General features: G+C 36.4%; 1 protein-coding gene across 10 annotated transcripts in view; it reads right to left on the minus strand.

Annotated features, from left to right (window-relative positions):
* RBMS1 (RNA binding motif single stranded interacting protein 1) overlaps positions 1 to 19508 on the minus strand; it is a 284075-nt gene that overhangs the window by 25424 nt on the left and 239143 nt on the right. For 5 of the 10 annotated variants that reach the window (XM_007494251.3, XM_007494250.3, XM_056793947.1 and 2 more), the window contains one exon: positions 1007 to 1113. In XM_007494251.3, the coding sequence (XP_007494313.1) occupies positions 1007 to 1113 (107 nt within the window). Of the gene's footprint in view, positions 1 to 997; positions 1114 to 19508 lie in introns of all 10 variants that reach the window. The other 5 variants (XM_016433662.2, XM_056793945.1, XM_016433661.2 and 2 more) reach the window with 1 other exon arrangement.

The raw sequence follows: 19508 nt of genomic DNA on the forward strand, positions 1-19508 counted from the left end.
CCTTTAATTGGCACAGGAAATTCCCTACTAAGAAAATATCTTATAAATGTCTCTGTAACTGACAGAGCCTCCATGCAACTAACTCCCTGACTTGCTATGGGCCAGATGAACATTAGAAATCAGAGGAGGAACTTTAATTCTCCTATTTATAAATTTGTGATCTTCTGATCTCAACTGGATTCTCACTTGGAGGTCAGTCCTTTTATACGGGATGCCATGATTCCTCTCAGAATCAATGAATACCAGGCAAAAAAGAATTATAACAGAATTAAACCAGGGAGTTTATGAATGACTATTCCCCCTTATTTTTTAATATCAGACTTCTTTAAGGTCCCTTCCATCTCTAAATCTATAATGCTATCATCTTTGCATTCTCTCTTTGCAGTTTCTTAGATGATATCCATCCAATTCATTTCCCTCATTTTTTAGGTGAAGAAACTGAGACACAGAGATTAATTTATGTGCTCAGAGTTTCATAGCTAGTAAAGATCTGAAAAGGAATTTGAACCCAAATTTCCCTTGTAGCCTTTCATGATATAAAAAGCTACTCCTTTTAAAGATTTAGTACAGACTTTATCATATAGGAAAATTATTTTCAAAAATTAATCTGCAGGCAGGAGGAAAAAAAACTTTCAAATCTAAATGCATTGTTGGACTCCCCAGTCCAACTTCTGATAAATGTTAAATGTTGTTACTTCTCAACAAAATGCTAGGACCCAGAGGATCTAATCACTGGCCTATAACTGTATACTTACTGAAATGCACAGACTCCAATGCTTCATTCCTATCATTTTGCCTGATTTGTAGATTCTTGTAGTTGTCACTCAGAAACAAAGTATATATTTGGATAGTTTTAAGGTAAGATACAAACCAGATCTATACACTTAACAGTCCTTAAAAGTGATGTATGGCTAGGTTAAAAAAGTTTTTTTGCATGTCTGTTTTCTTAAGTAGTCCCTGCTATACATCCACCCTGGAGTTTCAGGGAAAGACTTACAAGCCTCACCTCGCCTTCTCTGTGCCATGCTCTCCCATTCTGTATGTACTTGTTCTGATTCTGTCGCTTCTTCTGTCCACCATCTGCAAACTTGCACAATAGAGGTTCTGCAGGAGCTAAGGAAATGGGAGAAAGAACACTCGGAAATCAAAATACTATACCAGTGCATGGATAGAACATAAAAAATTAAGGTGGTTTTTTGGGGAATGGGGAAAAAGCAGAGAGCACTGTATATATATATATATATATATATACACACACACACACACACACATATATATATATACACACTATATATATATATATATACACACTATATATATATATAACAAAGCCAAGAGACTTAAACATTAATTTTGAAATCATCTACCAGTAAAAAAGTACATTATAGAATGAAACAATTCAGACTCAAAAAAGGTCACAAATCTAGAGCATAAAGGGATCAGAGAAGCTATCTAGTATAATCTCTTCATTCTACAGATGAAGAAACTAAGGCTCATGAAAGTTATAGGCAATTTCCTCAAAGTCAAAACAAATAGCAAGCATCAGAGATAGAATTGGAAACCAAGACCCATGATTTCATAATCAGTCCTCTTTCTACCACAACACCTTGTCTCCTGGCTACAACTGAGTTAGAAGGAAACTTCTAACTTCTAAAAAAGAAGAAAACTACTTTGAGACGTGTGAATAGGACTAATTATTTTTTCTCCTTTTAGACACTCTAGTGGATTCTGTGTTCTTAGAGTGAGGAAAACCTAAGTTCAAATTCAGACACTGATACTGTCTAGCTGTGTGACCCTGGGTAAATTATTTCATCTGTCTGCCTCAGTTTCCTCAACTGTAAATCTGAGATCATAGCACCTACCTGTTAGTGTTTCTGAGAGTCTCAAATGAGGTAACATGTAAAGTACCTGACACACAGTAAGTGCTTAATAAATACTGGCTCCCTTCTCTTCCTGTGCTATTTTTAAAAACTATTTTAACTTTGTTTTTGTATAGCCATGAAGATGGTAGTTGATTCCCAAAAGCTCTGTCTCTTTCTGTGTATTTCTAATTAGTACATTGAAGGGAATCACATGCTTCTTCTGTCTGGTTCCCACATTCTGTGCTTTGTCTCCTAGAGTAACATGATTACTACTTTCATGTGCTGTTTGAAAGTCAAATAACCATAAAGAGAAAAATATTACTTGTGGAAAATTTACTCCTTTCCCCCCTTTTGTCTCTTATTATCCTAATTTATTTCCTATTTTGTATCATTGCTAGTGCTCAGCCCCTACCCACCCACTAATCACAGGGTGGAAGCTGTGGTGTGACCTGCCTTAGAATATTACCCTGCCAAAAAAAAAGAAAAAAGAAAAAAGAAAAAGAAAGAAAAAACCTAAACCGAAAAGCAAACAAAAAAATAACAACCACCCAACCTCAAAGAACCTGTAATTCCTTCCCTATGAGCTGTCTGGGCTGTTGTGTGACACTCCTTTCTCTTTTAATCAGTCGGCAACACCCTTATAGGGCATGTTGGGATGTGAACCTGAGGTAGTTTCTGAATGAGAACCGCACTCAGCATGGGGAGGAAAGAGCCTAAATCATAACATTAGATGTCTGGCAAGAATATCAGCACAGGCATTCACCCTGCTTTTTTACAAAAGGGCTCTTTGTTTATCTCCCGTCTCCACTCCCCCAAGCTTTCCTGCCTAAGGAATTCCCATTTAAGGCAACCTGGGTGTGGTGGCAGATGGGAATTGGGCCAAATCCCAGAAAGTGAATGAAGTACCTTCTTTGTTTTTTCAGTATAAGTTTGGATTTTCAGAAACCATCGGATTCTACAATGATGATTAAAGGTATGGCAGATAGAAGCAAAGGAGGAAAAGAGAAGCCTTAGTAAAGTTCCTTATAACCTGGCTCCTTTCTATTAGACTTTCCAGTCTTACACTTCACATATAATCAATCCAGTGAGTGACACTGACCTTCCTTGCTGTTCCATGAACAAGCCACCCCATCTCCTGACTCTATGAAATTAAAAAAAAAAAAAACCCTTACATTCCATCTTTGAATCAATACCATATATTGCTTCCAAGGCAGAAGAGTGATAAGAGCTAGGCAGTGGACATTAAGTGACTTGCTCATAGTCACATATAGAGGAAGTGCCTGAGACCACATTTGAACCCAGGACCCCTGGACTCCAGTCCTGGTTCCCAATCTACTGAACCATTTAGTTGCCCCAGTCTCTATGCATTTTTTCTCAAAGTCTCTCCTGTCTGGAATGCTCTCCTTTCTCATCTTTGACTCCTAACTTCCTTTACTTTATTCAAGTCACTTTCTGCAAGAAGCCTTTCCCAGACTCTCTTAATGCTACTTGCCTTTCCTCTTATATAATCTCCAACTGACCCTTTCTATATCTTTCACATTTATAGTTATTTGCATGTTGACTCCCCCATTAGGATATGTTTTCTTTGAGGGTAGGGACAGTTCTTTAATTTTTTCTCCATGACTAGCATTTAGCATTGTTCTTGGCACATCATAGGCATAAGCAACTTGTTGACTTGACTTGTTGATCTCTTCCTTTAACATTGAAATTGGATCACTTAAATGAGATGGAACACCAGAGAACCCTATCCAAAAAATATGAGTCCTCATACTCCATAGAGTGCTTGAGATATAATTTGTGTCTAGGAAATATATGTTGAGTTAACTCCATGGTACCTTTCCAGTTCCAAGTTGTTAAGTGCTAAACTTCCTTAAGATTTCTCTTTCTTATCTCCCAGTAGACAGACACTCTCTCTCTCTCTCTCTCTGTCTCTGTCTCTGTCTCTCTCTCCTCTCTCTTTATACACACACACATATTAAAACATGCATACCTACATTTATGATCATGACAGACTTTGAGGGAGACAACTATGGGGCACATTTGAGAAAAGGGTAACCACATCTGATTCTCTCATCAAAACATATACATCAGAGGGTAGCTGGGTGGTTCAATGGTTGGAGAACCAGGCCTAGAGATGGGAGGTCCTAGGTTCAAATCCAGCCTCAGACACTTTCTAGCTATGTGACCCTGAGAAAGTCATTTAACCCACATTTCCTAGCCCTTGCTGCTCTTCTACTTTGGAACCAATACATAGTATTGATTCTAAGATGGAAGATAAGGGTTATTAAAAAAAAAAAAGGTATATCATTCTCATTTTAAAAATATTTCCTAGGATGTAGTTGATATTAAATTTGTCCTAGATTTAATAATCTGGCTGTCATCACCTTTTAGAGGCGGGGTAGTGAGAAGCAAACTCTGATGACCTTTAGTATTTCTCACATATCCAATTAATCAATAATTATTTATTAAGTATGTAATCTATGTGAGGCATTGTGTTGAACACTGGGGATAAGGGGAAAAAAATAAAAGTTGTATCTGAAATCAAGGAGCTCACATTTTAATGGTCAAAACAGTGTGTGTTTGTGTGTGTGTGTGTGTGTGTGTGTGTGTGTTTATGTGTACACATATGATTTCAAATAGTGAGAAACATGTTAACCTTGACAGGTGTAAACCTCAAATTTCCTTAGACTTATAATTGTTGAAAATTTCACCATTGGGATATTTCATACTTGGAAAATTTTTTACTGATAGTCTATTGGAATGGGAACTCTATTGGCATGGGAGGTTCCTTCTCTTCCCTTCTTAAGATTACTTTAGGACAGAAACCCTTTGCTGAACAATGGAAAGGACTTTGACCTATGCTTAAGCATAGAACAGGAATTTCTTTGAGTCTTGATTGATTTTAGAATTGATACAATGGAGATACTCCACCCTATCCAGTCCTAATAGGATTGAGTAAGGGCTGCAGCCTAGATCAAAATTTAATTATTCCAATCTCTACCATACTCAAGTTAACAGGATTTAAAAAGGGCTGTAGCAAAGGAGTATAGATTTAATCATTTGAAAATATGACCTTCAACAGACATGTGCAAAAAGCCAGAAACCTCTGGGCGGTCCTGGGTTAAGCGAGAGCCTCCATTGACAGGGAAATTGATGAAGAGTGATTGGTAGATGTGAGGACTGAGGGGAGGCAACTTGGATGGTGTCCTTAAAGAGAGGAGGGTCTGGAGACTGGAGGGGGTTGATTTTTGTGGTCGGTGTGGTTCCTGGGTCAGGGGAGCTTGCTCTGAAGGAAGCTGAAGGTGGGGGCCTCTGAGACTGTTTCTCCATTTTGGACACGTGAGTAATAGGGACTGATCTCTTTTCTTTGCCCCAGCTATCTAAGGGCTTGGGCCGTTTGGCCCAGCCTAAACAGAAGGGGTATTTAAGCCCTATTCCCTTCTCTCCCCTTTCTCACTCTATATATATCTCTAATTCCTTTCTTGCTCCTATTGTAATTAAACTCCAAAAAAGGCTGACGGCTGACTTGAGTTTTTCATTTAGGAATTACATAGCTGATTCCTTGGCGACCTTAAATTAATATATATCAGTCTTTAAAGTGATTCCCTTGTAACATTGTGGCTGACCACACGGGAGTCTAAAGAATCCTCTCAATAAAACTTTTTCCTTGCCTTTTTACTATACTGTTTCACCACTTAGTCCTTTTTTTTTAACAAAAAAACTCGGCTTAAAGACACAGCTGCTAGAACACGTGAGTATAAAAACCTTTTTCTCTTTTCTCCTTAAGTTAAATTGGAATCAGCAGTTTTTTCTTTTTCTTCCCTTTAATCTTAAGGGACAGCTGGGTAGCTCAGCGGATTGAGAGCCAGCCCTAGAGGCAGAAGGTCCTGGGTTCAAATCGGACCTCAGATACTTCCCAGCTGTGTGACTCTGATAGACAGAAAACAGCTGTTTTTAAATCTCAGCAACAGGACTCTAAAGTCCTGGCTGGAAGAACTGTTTCTAAATATCCTTTCCCTTAAGGAACAACTTCCTGGATTAAAAAAAAAAAAAAAAAAACCCTGTGGAAAGTTTGTTGCTTTGCCCTGCTCCCCACGTGTTTTGTGAAATTACAAAATATACATATAAAAATGAGTACTATATTCTTTGACAATTATATGGCAGCTGAAGAAGTAGGGGCATTGAGGAATGAAGGATACCTCCAAATTTTTATATTAATAGGTACTGTCATTTTTGTACTCCTAAATACTATATTTAGAGATGAAAAAATAAAAAATATTGAGGATAAAATAAAACAAAATGAGGATAAAATAAAACAAAATGAGGATAAAATAAAACAAAATGAGGATAAAATAAAACAAAATGAGGATAAAATAGAAAATATTGAGGATAAAATAGAAAATATTGAGGATAAAATAGAAAAAATTGAGGATACAATAGAAAAAATTGAGGATACAATAGAAAAAATTGAGGATAAAATAGGAAATATTGAGAATAAAATAGAAAAACTTGAGGATAAAATAGGAAATATTGAGAATAAAATAGGAAATATTGAGGATAAAATGGGAGATATGGAAGATAAAATAGGAAAAATTGAGGAAAAAATGCAAGCCCAATTAGAAGATCTAAAATGTTTCTTACAGGATCAATGGGCAAACACCCACTCTACCAGAAACAGACCTGTTTCTGAACCTTTGAATGAGGAAATTTCCTTCCCTGAAATAGAGATGGAAAATACCTTCCCTATAGCCCAGTTAACAGACTGCTTCTCTCGTGCAGTGCAAATCTTGTCTGAATTTAATCCCCAAAACCCTTCCCCTGCAATCCCAGCTTCTCATGTTCCTTCTCCTACAGAAAACCAAATTCCAATGCAAGGGAGATCTTGTCCTCCTAGAGAAACCTGTCCTTGTCAAACTGACCCACAGGTGCAAAATTCAACTAGAGGCCTGTTTCCTCTAAGAGAAGTACCTGAAATAGGACGAAATGGGGATGTGGTGACTTTAAGACATAGGATACCGTTTACTCCCCAAGAAATAAATGAATTTACACGAAATATCCCCACATATGAACAAGATCCTTTTCTAGTAACAAAAAAGATGGGAGACATATTTTTTCAATATAATCCGTCTTACAAGGACGTTGAGAGCTTACTACAGGCTTTTTTAAGTGAACGTGAAAAAAATAAAATAATTGCTCATGTCAACAAAACCCGGGGGCGTAATGCAGCACATTGGCCATCTCAGGATCCCGAATGGGACTATAATAATCCTGAGGACTATCTACAACTATACCGTTGTAGAGAGGCCATCCTCACGGCCATGAAGGAATGTGCGGACAGTACAGATAAGTGGATGGAACTGGAAAAAATTAAGCAAAAGGAAAACGAAACACCCTCCAGATTTATGGACAGAATTATCGAGTTTGGGGACAGATACTTAGATTGGGACTTAAATAAAGAGAATAGTTTAAGACAAGTTAGAAGAATCTTTGTAAATAATTCATGCAAAGTAATTAAAAATTATTTTAAAACACAATGCCCAAGATGGTCAGATATGGACCTTGAAGAATTGCGAAAAACAGCTATATATGTTTTTAAGGGAAACGAAGAAAAGGAGAAAGAGAATAATGATGACATGGAGGAAATGAAGAAAAAAATGAGATGTGTAATAGATAGGATAACTAAATTAGAAAGTGGGCATGATAATGAACCAACGACAATTGCCCCTCTCCAGAAATCCAATTATCAATCCATTACTTGCCACTTCTGTGAGAAGAAGGGCCACAAAATGATGGAATGTAGAACCTTTCTTAAGATGTTTGGAAGGAATACACAGTTTAATAATGGTTTTAGAAATAATAACTATAGAAATTATGATAATGGTTATAGAAACCAAAATTCTAGAAATTATAATAATGACTATGGAAATAACTATAATGAATATAGAAATAAGAGCTTTAGAAACCAGAATTATAGAAATAGGAATTGGGAATTTAATGACAATGCTCAAATTGAAGAAAATTTTAATGATTATACTCAACAATATATGAGAAATGGCGCTCGTCCAAAAATTACTCGAGGTACTAATGACCCTCAGAGAGGTGCCCTTCAGGGGGGTGCCCAAGGAATATCCCAAACACAATGATGGTGCCCGGGGGGGGCTGGGGCACAGGAATCAGAGGATACAACCTTTGATTTCCCAGACCCTGATGTCCTACTACCCGTTGTCCCTATCCACTGCCCTCCCCATACTAATGAACCCCATGTTACCTTAAAAGTGGGTAACACCTATTATGATTGTCTATTAGACACCGGAGCTTCCTGGTCTGTATTAAAGAGAACACTTGATTTACAATGTTATTCTATTGGCTCAGAGAATGTAATGGGAGTATCAGGAATAACCCAAAGAGTTAAAAGACTTCCTCCTAGAATGGTGTCTGTAGGACCCCTGGAGGTACAACACTCCTTCCTTTTGATGCCTGACTCCCCTTTAAATTTGCTGGGGAGGGACCTTCTATGCAAACTCAGAGCCACAATAACCTGCTCCCCAGATGGCTCATTATCATTAGAAGTACCAGAGGAATCTTTAAATTTACTCCCTGTACTTCTCTCTGAAAACCAGGAGGCAAAAGAACCTTCCATTTTTGAAATACCTAAAGATATACCAGAGTCTCTTTGGGCCACATCTTCTTCTGATGTAGGCTTACTTAAATCTGCTGTTCCTGTGCAGATAAAAACTAAATCTAGCCCACCTCCTTCTATCCCTCAGTATCCCCTCTCAAAGGAGGCAATTGAGGGTATTACACCAGTTATTAACTCATTAATAGAACAGGGAATAATAATCCCTTGCAAATCTGAATACAACACGCCCATCCTGCCAATTAAAAAACCAAAAAAAGGGCCCGATGGCAAGCACATCTATAGATTTGTACAGGATCTAAGGGCAGTGAATAATCACGTTATAAAGAGACACTCCGTAGTTTCTAACATACATACTATTATTTCATCTATTCCTAGCACAGCTACATACTTTACAGTAGTAGACTTGTGTTCAGCTTTCTTTTCCATACCAATACATGAAAACTCCAGGCATATTTTTGCTTTCACCTGGAAGGGCTCACAATATACCTGGTGTCGGCTGCCACAGGGTTATGTCGAAAGTCCGAGCTTATTTGAGCAAATTTTGAGCCAAGACACAGACAATATAACATTTAAAAATAGCAAATTAATCAAATATGTAGATGATCTACTCTTGGCTTCAACAGATGCAGAAACATGTCAAGAAGATAGCAAACACCTTCTTTTGGAATTGCACAAAAGAGGACATAAAATCTCTAAGGATAAAGTTCAATGGTGTCTCCAAAAAGTAGAATATTTGGGATTCATCTTGACTGCGGGTGCTCGTTATATTTCTCCAAAACGAATTGAGAACATTCAAAAATTGAGTGCTCCTACCACTAAGAAACAGCTGAGAGCAATTTTAGGAGCAACAGGGTTTTGTAGACAATGGATTCCATGCTATGGGGAAATCACTAAACCCCTTATAGCATTAACAAAGGATTCGGTTCCTGAACCCCTCAAATTAGAGCCTGAACACTTGTCAGCTCTAACAGATCTGAAAAAGGCTATCATGTCTGCCCCTGCTCTAGGCATCCCAGATTACAACAAGCCATTTACTTTATATGTGCATGAGCGAAGAGGAGTAGCCTCTGGTGTGTTAACTCAGACTTTGGGACCTTCTCAGCGCCCAATTGCTTATTATTCTGCCCAACTAGACCCAGTAGCAGCAGGAGCACCACCATGCCTTAGAGGAGTAGCTGCTACAGCCTTACTAGTAACAAAAACCGTTGATTTAGTATTGGGATGTCCATTAACAATAATGTGCCCACATGAGATTGAAGCATTATTGGTAAAACATAGAACACAGGCATTCTCGGATCAGAGAATTACAAGGTATGAAATAACCTTATTAAATAGTGAAAATATTACCTTGAAACGCTGTTCAACTCTTAACCCTGCCACCTTGCTTCCAGATTTACCCACTTCAGGAGAACCACTACATAACTGTGAAACATTAGTGTCCATGGCAGAAAAGCCTCGAGATAATCTCTTGGACACTCCCTTAGACAATGCAGATCTGATTTTATTTACCGATGGTTCCTCTTTTATGAGGGATGGCATACGTTACACTGGAGCTGCCGTAGTCTCAGAATTTGCCACTGAATGGTCAGCTTCACTACCTTCTAACATTAGCGCTCAAGGAGCAGAACTCATAGCTCTAAAACAAGCTTGTATAATTGCCAAGGATAAAAAGGCAACTATTTATACAGATTCTAGATATGCTTTCGGCATTTGTCACTCAGTCGGGATGCTATGGCTCCAAAGAGGATTTTTAACCTCAGCTGGAAAATCCATAGCTAATGCAGAAATTATTAATGAAGTTCTTTCTGCTCTCAAACTGCCTAAAGCCCTAGCTGTAGTTCATTGCTCTGCCCATACAGGTGGCTCTGACCCTGTATCTAGAGGAAATGACCGAGCAGATGCCGCTGCAAAACTAGCAGCCATAGAAGGACCTGGATTAATTTTAACATTAACAACCACTGATAATTTAAATTTATCACTCTCCTATAATGAAAAGGAAGTGGAAAAATGGAAACAAAAATTTAAAGCAAAACAAATTAATGGAGTATGGGTGTCACCTGAAGGAAAACCCCTGCTCCCTAGAAGTTTCTATAACCAAATTTGCCAATCTATTCATAAAAATGGTCATTTTGGCACCCAGGGCATCGTGGACTCTGTCAAGAGAGTATGGATAGCCCCTGGTATAACTACTGTAGCCTCTAAAGTATGTTCAGCCTGCCCTATTTGCCAGGCATATAACCAACATGCATATCGTGGAAAAGCCTTTGGGGGACGTCCTCTGGCTTACACACCTTTTGAACATCTACAGATAGATTTCATTACAATGCCAAAAGCTGGACGTTATAAATTTTGTCTAGTAATTGTAGATCAACTAACCAGATGGCCGGAAGCATTTCCTACGACCCGAGCCACAGCAGATTTTGTTGCAAAGATACTTTTAAAAGAAATTATTCCTCGTTTTGGCCTACCAGCACGTATTGACTCCGATAGAGGGAGTCATTTTACCGATTCTGTCTTAAATCAAATATATTCTTGCTTGGGGATAACTCCAAAATTCCATGTTCCATATCACCCCCAGAGCTCAGGCCAAGTGGAGAGGATGAATAAAGAACTTAAGACTATGATTGGCAAATTATGCACTGAGACCCATTTAAAATGGCCTGAAATTCTCCCTCTGGCCCTATTTTATCTTAGAAGCAGGCCTAGAGGAGACTTACATATTTCACCATTTGAGATGCTTTTTGGACATCCGCCTATACAGGCTAAGCCTTTCTCCCCGGCTTATACATCGCTATTAGGGGGAGATATTACTATTGCTTCCTATATACAGGAGTTACAGCACAAACTACGTGAACTTCATGAATCTGGAGCTGCAGTACAAGCTGGACCATTAGACTTTTCTCTGCATGACCTGAACCCAGGAGATAAAGTTTATATCAAGAATTTCAAGCGAACTGGAGCAACTCAACCTTCATGGGAAGGACCATTCCAAATATTATTAACTACTCCAACATCTATAAAGATTGGAGAAAGAGACTCTTGGATTCACTGCTCACATGTGAAGAAAGCATCTTCTGCTGAGACTGATTGACTCTATCCTATCATATGAATTGTGACTCTATCTTATCATATGAATTGGAGATAATAATCCATAGACAAATGGATGTTTTTTTTTCAAGAATATATTGAATTACTGATTTTTTTTCCTTATTTTTTCTTATTTCTTTTTATTTTTTGATCAGAATATTTGATTTTTTTTCTCATTTTTTTGTACTGAAGGTACACATAATTAATATTAATATTATTTTTTTCCCTGCAGTAATACAAGTTAATATATATACTCTTGCTATAATATCAATATATGCCTAAAAGCTTTAAACTATGGGAACCTGCCATTTATTGATAAAATATTATAGGACTGTGATTAATGTTTGTGTCTGATTCCAGGAAAAGGGATAAAAACAAGGAGCACAGACTAAACCTGAATAGTGCCAATAGAGCACACATGAAATATTAAAGTGAGACTCAAGGTTGCGACGCTTAACTTATGTTTAAGTCGTAGGACTTCCTTGTATCTACACTCCTTTTGAAGTACTCAAACAAGTAAAAAGCTTGACTATCATGCTGGCTCCCTATATCCCTGAGGAAAAATCAGACAAGGGAATGACATTTCCCCATCAAAATAGAATTCTAATTCTTTTCTTCTTATATTATGGCAACTTCCTGTAGTCTTGGCTACAAATGGCTAAGTGAAATATTACTGCATTCTGTCCTACATACTTGTGGGATAGAAATTACTTTAATCTGGACCTATACAAGGTCTATTTTGAGTTTTTCTTATGTTTTTGATTATTTTTTCTATTCTTTTGATAATTGACACATATACCCCCATAACTGAACATTGCATTCTGAGCTAAACTTGATATTTTTTTTTTTTAATACTTACTTCAGGGGGGATTGTATTTTAATTTAAAATCTAAGAATTTTTGAATTTTTTTTGTTTGAGATTTTATTTTTATAAAAATCCAAGACTTTTGTTTAAGATTTTACTTTTATAAAAAATTCAAAGAATTTGATTTTGTTCAAGAAAAGATCTTCAAGAAAGAAGCTTGAAACTTTTATATCCAGAGAATGAACTGTTGCAGAAAGATGCCAAAAACCTACACTTCATCAAGAAGATCAAGAATGAACTTTGGATGTGATTGATTGGACTGAACTTTTGATTGAACATTTATTGTAACATTTATGCCAAAAGGGACTGCCCCTAATTTGGCTTTCTGTCAATGCGCCTAGCAAACATTGGTTTTGCTTTCTTTTCTTTTCTATTTCCTCTCTCACTATTCTAATTGCTCTTAGAAAATTGAATATTGTGTATATCTTTAGTTAGAAGTGAATTTAGAACTACAAAATGATTATGTTAAATGATCAATGGGGAGACTAGTCTCCCAATGATCATCAGGGGGGATTGTAAACCTCAAATTTCCTTAGACTTATAATTGTTGAAAATTTCACCATTGGGATATTTCATACTTGGAAAATTTTTTACTGATAGTCTATTGGAATGGGAACTCTATTGGCATGGGAGGTTCCTTCTCTTCCCTTCTTAAGATTACTTTAGGACAGAAACCCTTTGCTGAACAATGGAAAGGACTTTGACCTATGCTTAAGCATAGAACAGGAATTTCTTTGAGTCTTGATTGATTTTAGAATTGATACAATGGAGATACTCCACCCTATCCAGTCCTAATAGGATTGAGTAAGGGCTGCAGCCTAGATCAAAATTTAATTATTCCAATCTCTACCATACTCAAGTTAACAGGATTTAAAAAGGGCTGTAGCAAAGGAGTATAGATTTAATCATTTGAAAATATGACCTTCAACAGACATGTGCAAAAAGCCAGAAACCTCTGGGCGGTCCTGGGTTAAGCGAGAGCCTCCATTGACAGGGAAATTGATGAAGAGTGATTGGTAGATGTGAGGACTGAGGGGAGGCAACTTGGATGGTGTCCTTAAAGAGAGGAGGGTCTGGAGACTGGAGGGGGTTGATTTTTGTGGTCGGTGTGGTTCCTGGGTCAGGGGAGCTTGCTCTGAAGGAAGCTGAAGGTGGGGGCCTCTGAGACTGTTTCTCCATTTTGGACACGTGAGTAATAGGGACTGATCTCTTTTCTTTGCCCCAGCTATCTAAGGGCTTGGGCCGTTTGGCCCAGCCTAAACAGAAGGGGTATTTAAGCCCTATTCCCTTCTCTCCCCTTTCTCACTCTATATATATCTCTAATTCCTTTCTTGCTCCTATTGTAATTAAACTCCAAAAAAGGCTGACGGCTGACTTGAGTTTTTCATTTAGGAATTACATAGCTGATTCCTTGGCGACCTTAAATTAATATATATCAGTCTTTTAAAGTGATTCCCTTGTAACACAGGGAAGACATTAGCAACTTAGGGGGAAGGGAAGAACTAGAAAGGTGGTGTTTGATCTGAATCTTGAAGGAAGCCAGGGATTCTAAAATGCAGAAATAGTGAAAGAGGGCATTTTAGGAATAGAGGAAGCTGATGGTAATGATCAAAGAGGAGATATAGCACTATAAATAAAGATGGTATAGTTGGACCACAGACTGTGTGGGGAGAGTAATACATGAGAAGACTGGAGATAAAGGAAGGGATTAGATTGTGAAGTTTTAAGTGTCAAACAAGAGACTTTAATTCTAGAAGTAATAGGGATCCACTGGAATTTAATAATCAAGAAGGTGAGATGCACAGATTTCTGTTTAAGGAAAATCACTTTGGTTTCCTTGCTCATTTTTCTCTCTATCCCAATCTATCCTTCACACACTTGCCAATTAAGAAGCTTATTGTAATAGTGAAGGCAAGAAGTGATGAAGATATGTCTTAGAGAGATAGCTGTATTGAGTGGAGAGAAGAGGACAAATAAGAAAGGTATTGGTGGAATCAACAAGGTTTACTAGATTGGAAAGTTGCAGGGTGAGGAACAGTCAATAACAGAAGATGATTAAATGATTTCAAACCTGGGTAATTGACAAAATGACTTCCAAGGAAAGTTCATAAGAGTGGTGAGTGTGAGTGGAAAGACACTGTTTGGATGTGCTGAATTTTGAGATACTGATGGCAAAATAGTTCAAAAGGTCCAATAAATAATTAGTAATGTGGGGTTGGCACTCAGGAGGGAGGCATAGGCACATAGATCTAGAAGCCATCTGTATAAAGAAGTTAACAGAAATCTTAGGAACAAATAAAATTATGAAATGAGAGTATAGAGAGAAAGAAGAAATGGCCAGAGAGATGTAGAAGAATATATACTTGTCAATGCCAAAGGATTAACACATATTTGAAATGTTCTTGCACTATTTCTTCCTGACTCAGATTTTTAAGAAATCTGATTTTATGGAGTTTAATTGGCCTAGTGAATAGTACAAAATTTTTAGTTTTTATTCACAGACATGACCTAATCTGGAAAAAGCAAGAAACAGTATTTGACTGTTCCAACAATTCAGGGCAAGTCAGCCAAACAGTGTTGGTGGTGTAACCTATTTAGCCGTGCATTACATTGATTTAGTTTAACATGTAAATATGTTATATATATAAGGCATACACATGTATAACACTGTTTCGTACCATCTTCTATAATGGGATCCTTTAATTATCATGAGATGCTAAATTCAGACCTGTAAAATGTGATTTGATCATCATATGAGGATTTGATAATCTCAGATGTCATAAATATGAGATGCTACCTTCTAGAACCTTTAATACGTACCTCATTACTAATTCTTTTTTTTTTCCATCTTACCTTCTGTCTTAGAATCAATATTATGTATTGCTTCCAAGGCAGAAGAGCAGTAAGGGTGAGGCAATGGGGGATTGAAGTGACTTGCTCAGGGTCACATAGCTAGAAAATATCTGAGGCCACATATAAACCAAGGATCTCCTGTCTTCAGGCATGACTTTCTATCTACTGAGCCACATAACACTCCCCCTTACCTCTACCCCACTAATTAATTTTTAAGGCTCTTCATCTAAAAGTATAATTTTATAATTTTTCTTATTTGCAAAAAAAATATTAAAAAAAGCAAGGAGCTTACTATGTTCATGATGTGACTTGATCATCTTGAAGGTTCTTACATGTGTATATGCATTTTTGTGAATAAAATATTTCTTAATCATTTTCATTCACTTAGACTGTATACAATCATAGAGAGAGTCAAGAAGGAATTAAAAAAAAAAACCCTACAAAAAAAAGCTAAAATGACTAAATTATTTTGCTAACTAGAGTATGACTCTTCATGACTCCATCCAGTGTTTTCTTGGCAAAGATACTAGAATGGTTTATCATTTCCTTCTTGGGATTATTTAATAGATGAAGAAATGGTAGAAAATAGGGCTAAGTGACTTGACTTGGGTCACACAATTAGTACCTGGGTCAGATTTGAACTCAAATTCTCTTGACTCCAAGCCCAGCATTCTACCCACTGTGCCACCTAACTGCCCTAATGACTGCCCTTGTGATTCAATGATGCATTAAAAAAAAAAATTTTTTTTGCCTATTCCACAGATGAGTTAAAACATATAGTATGTTGGCAGGTATCTTATATCTTGGAGAAAACAGTTGCTTTTCCTGAAATACTACACTAGTAAAAAATTATTACTGAATAGTAAAAATAAAATTTAAGATTACAGAGCTATTTACTTTACAGAGCTATTTGCTTTAGGAAAATAGTTGTATTCCATTTAATGCACTTCAATAGTGTATTTTTAAAAATTAGTTTTTCATTTAAAAAAATTATCAAGCATCTATCTTTTTGTTCTCATCTTCCCCACCTTAGTGAAACAGGGGGGGAAAAGCAGAATTCCAGTATCACATAAACATCGTTAAGTAAAATAAATTCCCATAAAAAATCTTTTTCATTATACATATTAGTTTATCAGCTTTCTGTCACAAGATGGGCAGTATTTTTGTTCATTAGTCCTTGGGAATCATGGTTAATCATTTAATTAAATAGAGTTCTTAAGTTTTTAAAAAATTTTCATTTTTATAATATTGTTTTTCTGATTTTGTTTATTTCACTCTGCATCAATTCACACAAGTCATTCTATGTATCTTTCAAATAGCCTTTTCCCTCATTTCTAACAGCACAATACCATTTTATTTATACACAATTTGTTGAACACTTATCCAACTGACAGATATTCTCTTAGTTTTCTATTCTTATGCATGAAAAAAAGTTGCTATTAATATGTTTGTACATATAGGATCTTTTCCTCTTTCTTTGATCTTTGCAGAACAATGATGCTTTGGTCTGCCTAATGCCAAGTCAACAATAGTTTTATGGGATGCAAGGGAGAAGAACAGTTGGTCATCTAAAAAATGCAATCTAGAAATGAATGACGGAGGTTGTAGCAACTACTTTTGTTTTCATGCACTATTGCTCTATATAGTTGCAAAACTGTTCTGTATGAGAAACTACATTTCTCTAAAAGTTCTTGAAGTTTCATTTATTTTAAATGTATTCTAGGAACATAAATGATATGGAGAAGAATTCATCTTCTAGAGGTTCTAGACATTTTTAGGTAGCAGATGTGCATAATTGATATGAATTTTATTTCTCCAGCGGTATAGAGCTTAACTTGAATTATTTAATTAGATTTTATGGGGGGGGGGGTTTGCAAATGTATTTACTTTTTTAAATGAAGATGTTTACTACTAGTAAGGACATTGGGAACACTGGACTGTGTCCCTTATCAAGCAGGAGAATTTTCTCTGTAAACTTCAGAGCTTATAGAAGCCCTAGACCAAAGAATGTGAGAGAACGTGATTTAAGCCATACATTGAAAGAGGCAGAAAATTAGCTCAAAGAGGGTTTTCTTCATTGCCAGTATTCCATAGTTCTACACAGAGCATTTCTTAAATATTAAAAAAATGTGATATTTTTCATTCATTTATATGTGCTCATGAAATAAAGAGTAAGGCAGAGATTTGTTTCCCTCTAAAATTGAAATTAAAATTCTTCAAATTATGTTCTATAGTACTCTAGAAATAAAGTTCAAATTAAGTATGTCTAGCTCAAAATATTCAAAAATGGTTTTAATGAAATTTAAAACATAAAAGGCAATCCAAATCCTTCCGATGATGAATGCCACTTTATTGTCTTCCTTCCATTTTTGCTAACATGAAAGCAGGGGAAATGGTGTCAGAAATAAAGGCTAAGATAGATTGCAAGCAAACAAACTGAATGTATAATATATATAGTCTGACTGTAATGAGATATTTATTTATTGGAAACAAACACACCAGATTTTAAATGAAAATCATCCTTCAAAGTAGTCACCTTGGGAGTTAAAAAGGCTTATTCCAATAATACTGCTCATTAAAAAAATATTTTTTTTTTAAGAATTCCTTACAGCCTCCAGAGTCACTGAAGCTAATCAGTCATATTACTTTATGTCCACATATCATTTGTGCCCCAAGACCATAAGATCAGGTCATTTTATAGATGAGGAAACTGAACCCTTTCTCCCTCCCCAAAGTAACATAAGCAGTAAGGGACAAAGCTGGGATTCAGGCTCCAATGCTCTGGCTACAAACTTAGCTCTCATTTAACAATGCTGTCCTGCCTTCCTCACACTGTGATGATATCACCCAGTTTGTTCATCTACTTTATTCATCAGACTTGACTCTGAATGACTTTTAACTTGGCAAAAAATCACACAAATCCTTAAGGCACAAATTTGCCATACAGATATTTATAAGAACAATGCTGTAATCTTTGGGGAATTTTAATGGACTAGTCTCAAAATGTTATGAATAATGACAGTATTGTTGCAATAAATGTGACATGCAAATAAAATCCTGAATTGACTACTTTGAAGGGGAAAAAATTCTGTTTTGATTGGTTAAAATCAGTCAAGTTGCTTTGCAGAACCAAAGGGCATACACATATAGTTTTCCACCATGGTAGTTGTGAAAATGAAATGAGACAATGGGGGAAAATGAGGGAATTGGACTAGATGATTCTTACAATCTATTCCACTTACCATTTTATGTGTATAAGTAAAATACTCGGAGTATTATCTTTACATTCTCTCTTAGAATAAATATTAAATATTAGTTCCAGGCAGAAGAGCGATAAGAGCTAGGCCACTAGAGTTAAATAACTTGCCCACAGCTATACGGTTAGAAAGTGTCCGAGGCCAAATTTGAACCCAAGACCTCCAGACTACAAGCCTGGCTTTTTGCTGAGCACTTAGTTGCCCTAAACTCTTGAGTATTATCAGGTGCCCTAAAAATGGCAGGGATTATTGCTGTTGTTATTCCATGGAAGTCCTGTTCTCATACTTATCATGGTGTAGAGATAAACTTAGGTATGGCCAACAGAGTATTAACTTTGTTAGGTTTTCCCAAGCTGGAAGTATGAGTAAAGACTGTCAATCTGTGGGCTGAAAAATCAATTTACCTAAGTTTGGTAATACCAACAAGGCTATCACTTAAGGGTGGGGACATAGCAACTCGTGAAAATTGTCTAAAAAGTAGGAGAATAGTGACCGGGTCTCAGTAGAGGGAATATGTATGAGATCATGGATCTTCAAAGTATTGAAGTATTATTACTTTGTCATTTTTTGCATCTAGAAATCAATAAAACATTCAAGTATTCATTAATCACCTATTATATATGCCAAGTATTGAGTCAGGCAATGGGGATACAATGACAAAAATGAAAGAATTGCTGCCCTCATAGAGCTTACATTTTGTTGGGGTAAAACAAAGTATATGTATAAAACTAAATATAAATACATACAATATAAATTTGGAAAAAGTTTATATAGATCTCTGTATATATACACACATACATGTATATTTATACGCATGTATCAATCAATTGGGGAATGGTTAAATAAATTGTTGTATACGATTGTGATGGAATACTACTGTGCCAAAAGAAATAATCAGCAGGCTAATTTTTAAAAAATTCTGCAAAGCATGGGCTTATGAAAAG

Source organism: Monodelphis domestica, chromosome 4 (assembly GCF_027887165.1).
Source record: "Monodelphis domestica isolate mMonDom1 chromosome 4, mMonDom1.pri, whole genome shotgun sequence".
Classification (NCBI taxonomy): Eukaryota; Metazoa; Chordata; class Mammalia; order Didelphimorphia; family Didelphidae; genus Monodelphis; species Monodelphis domestica.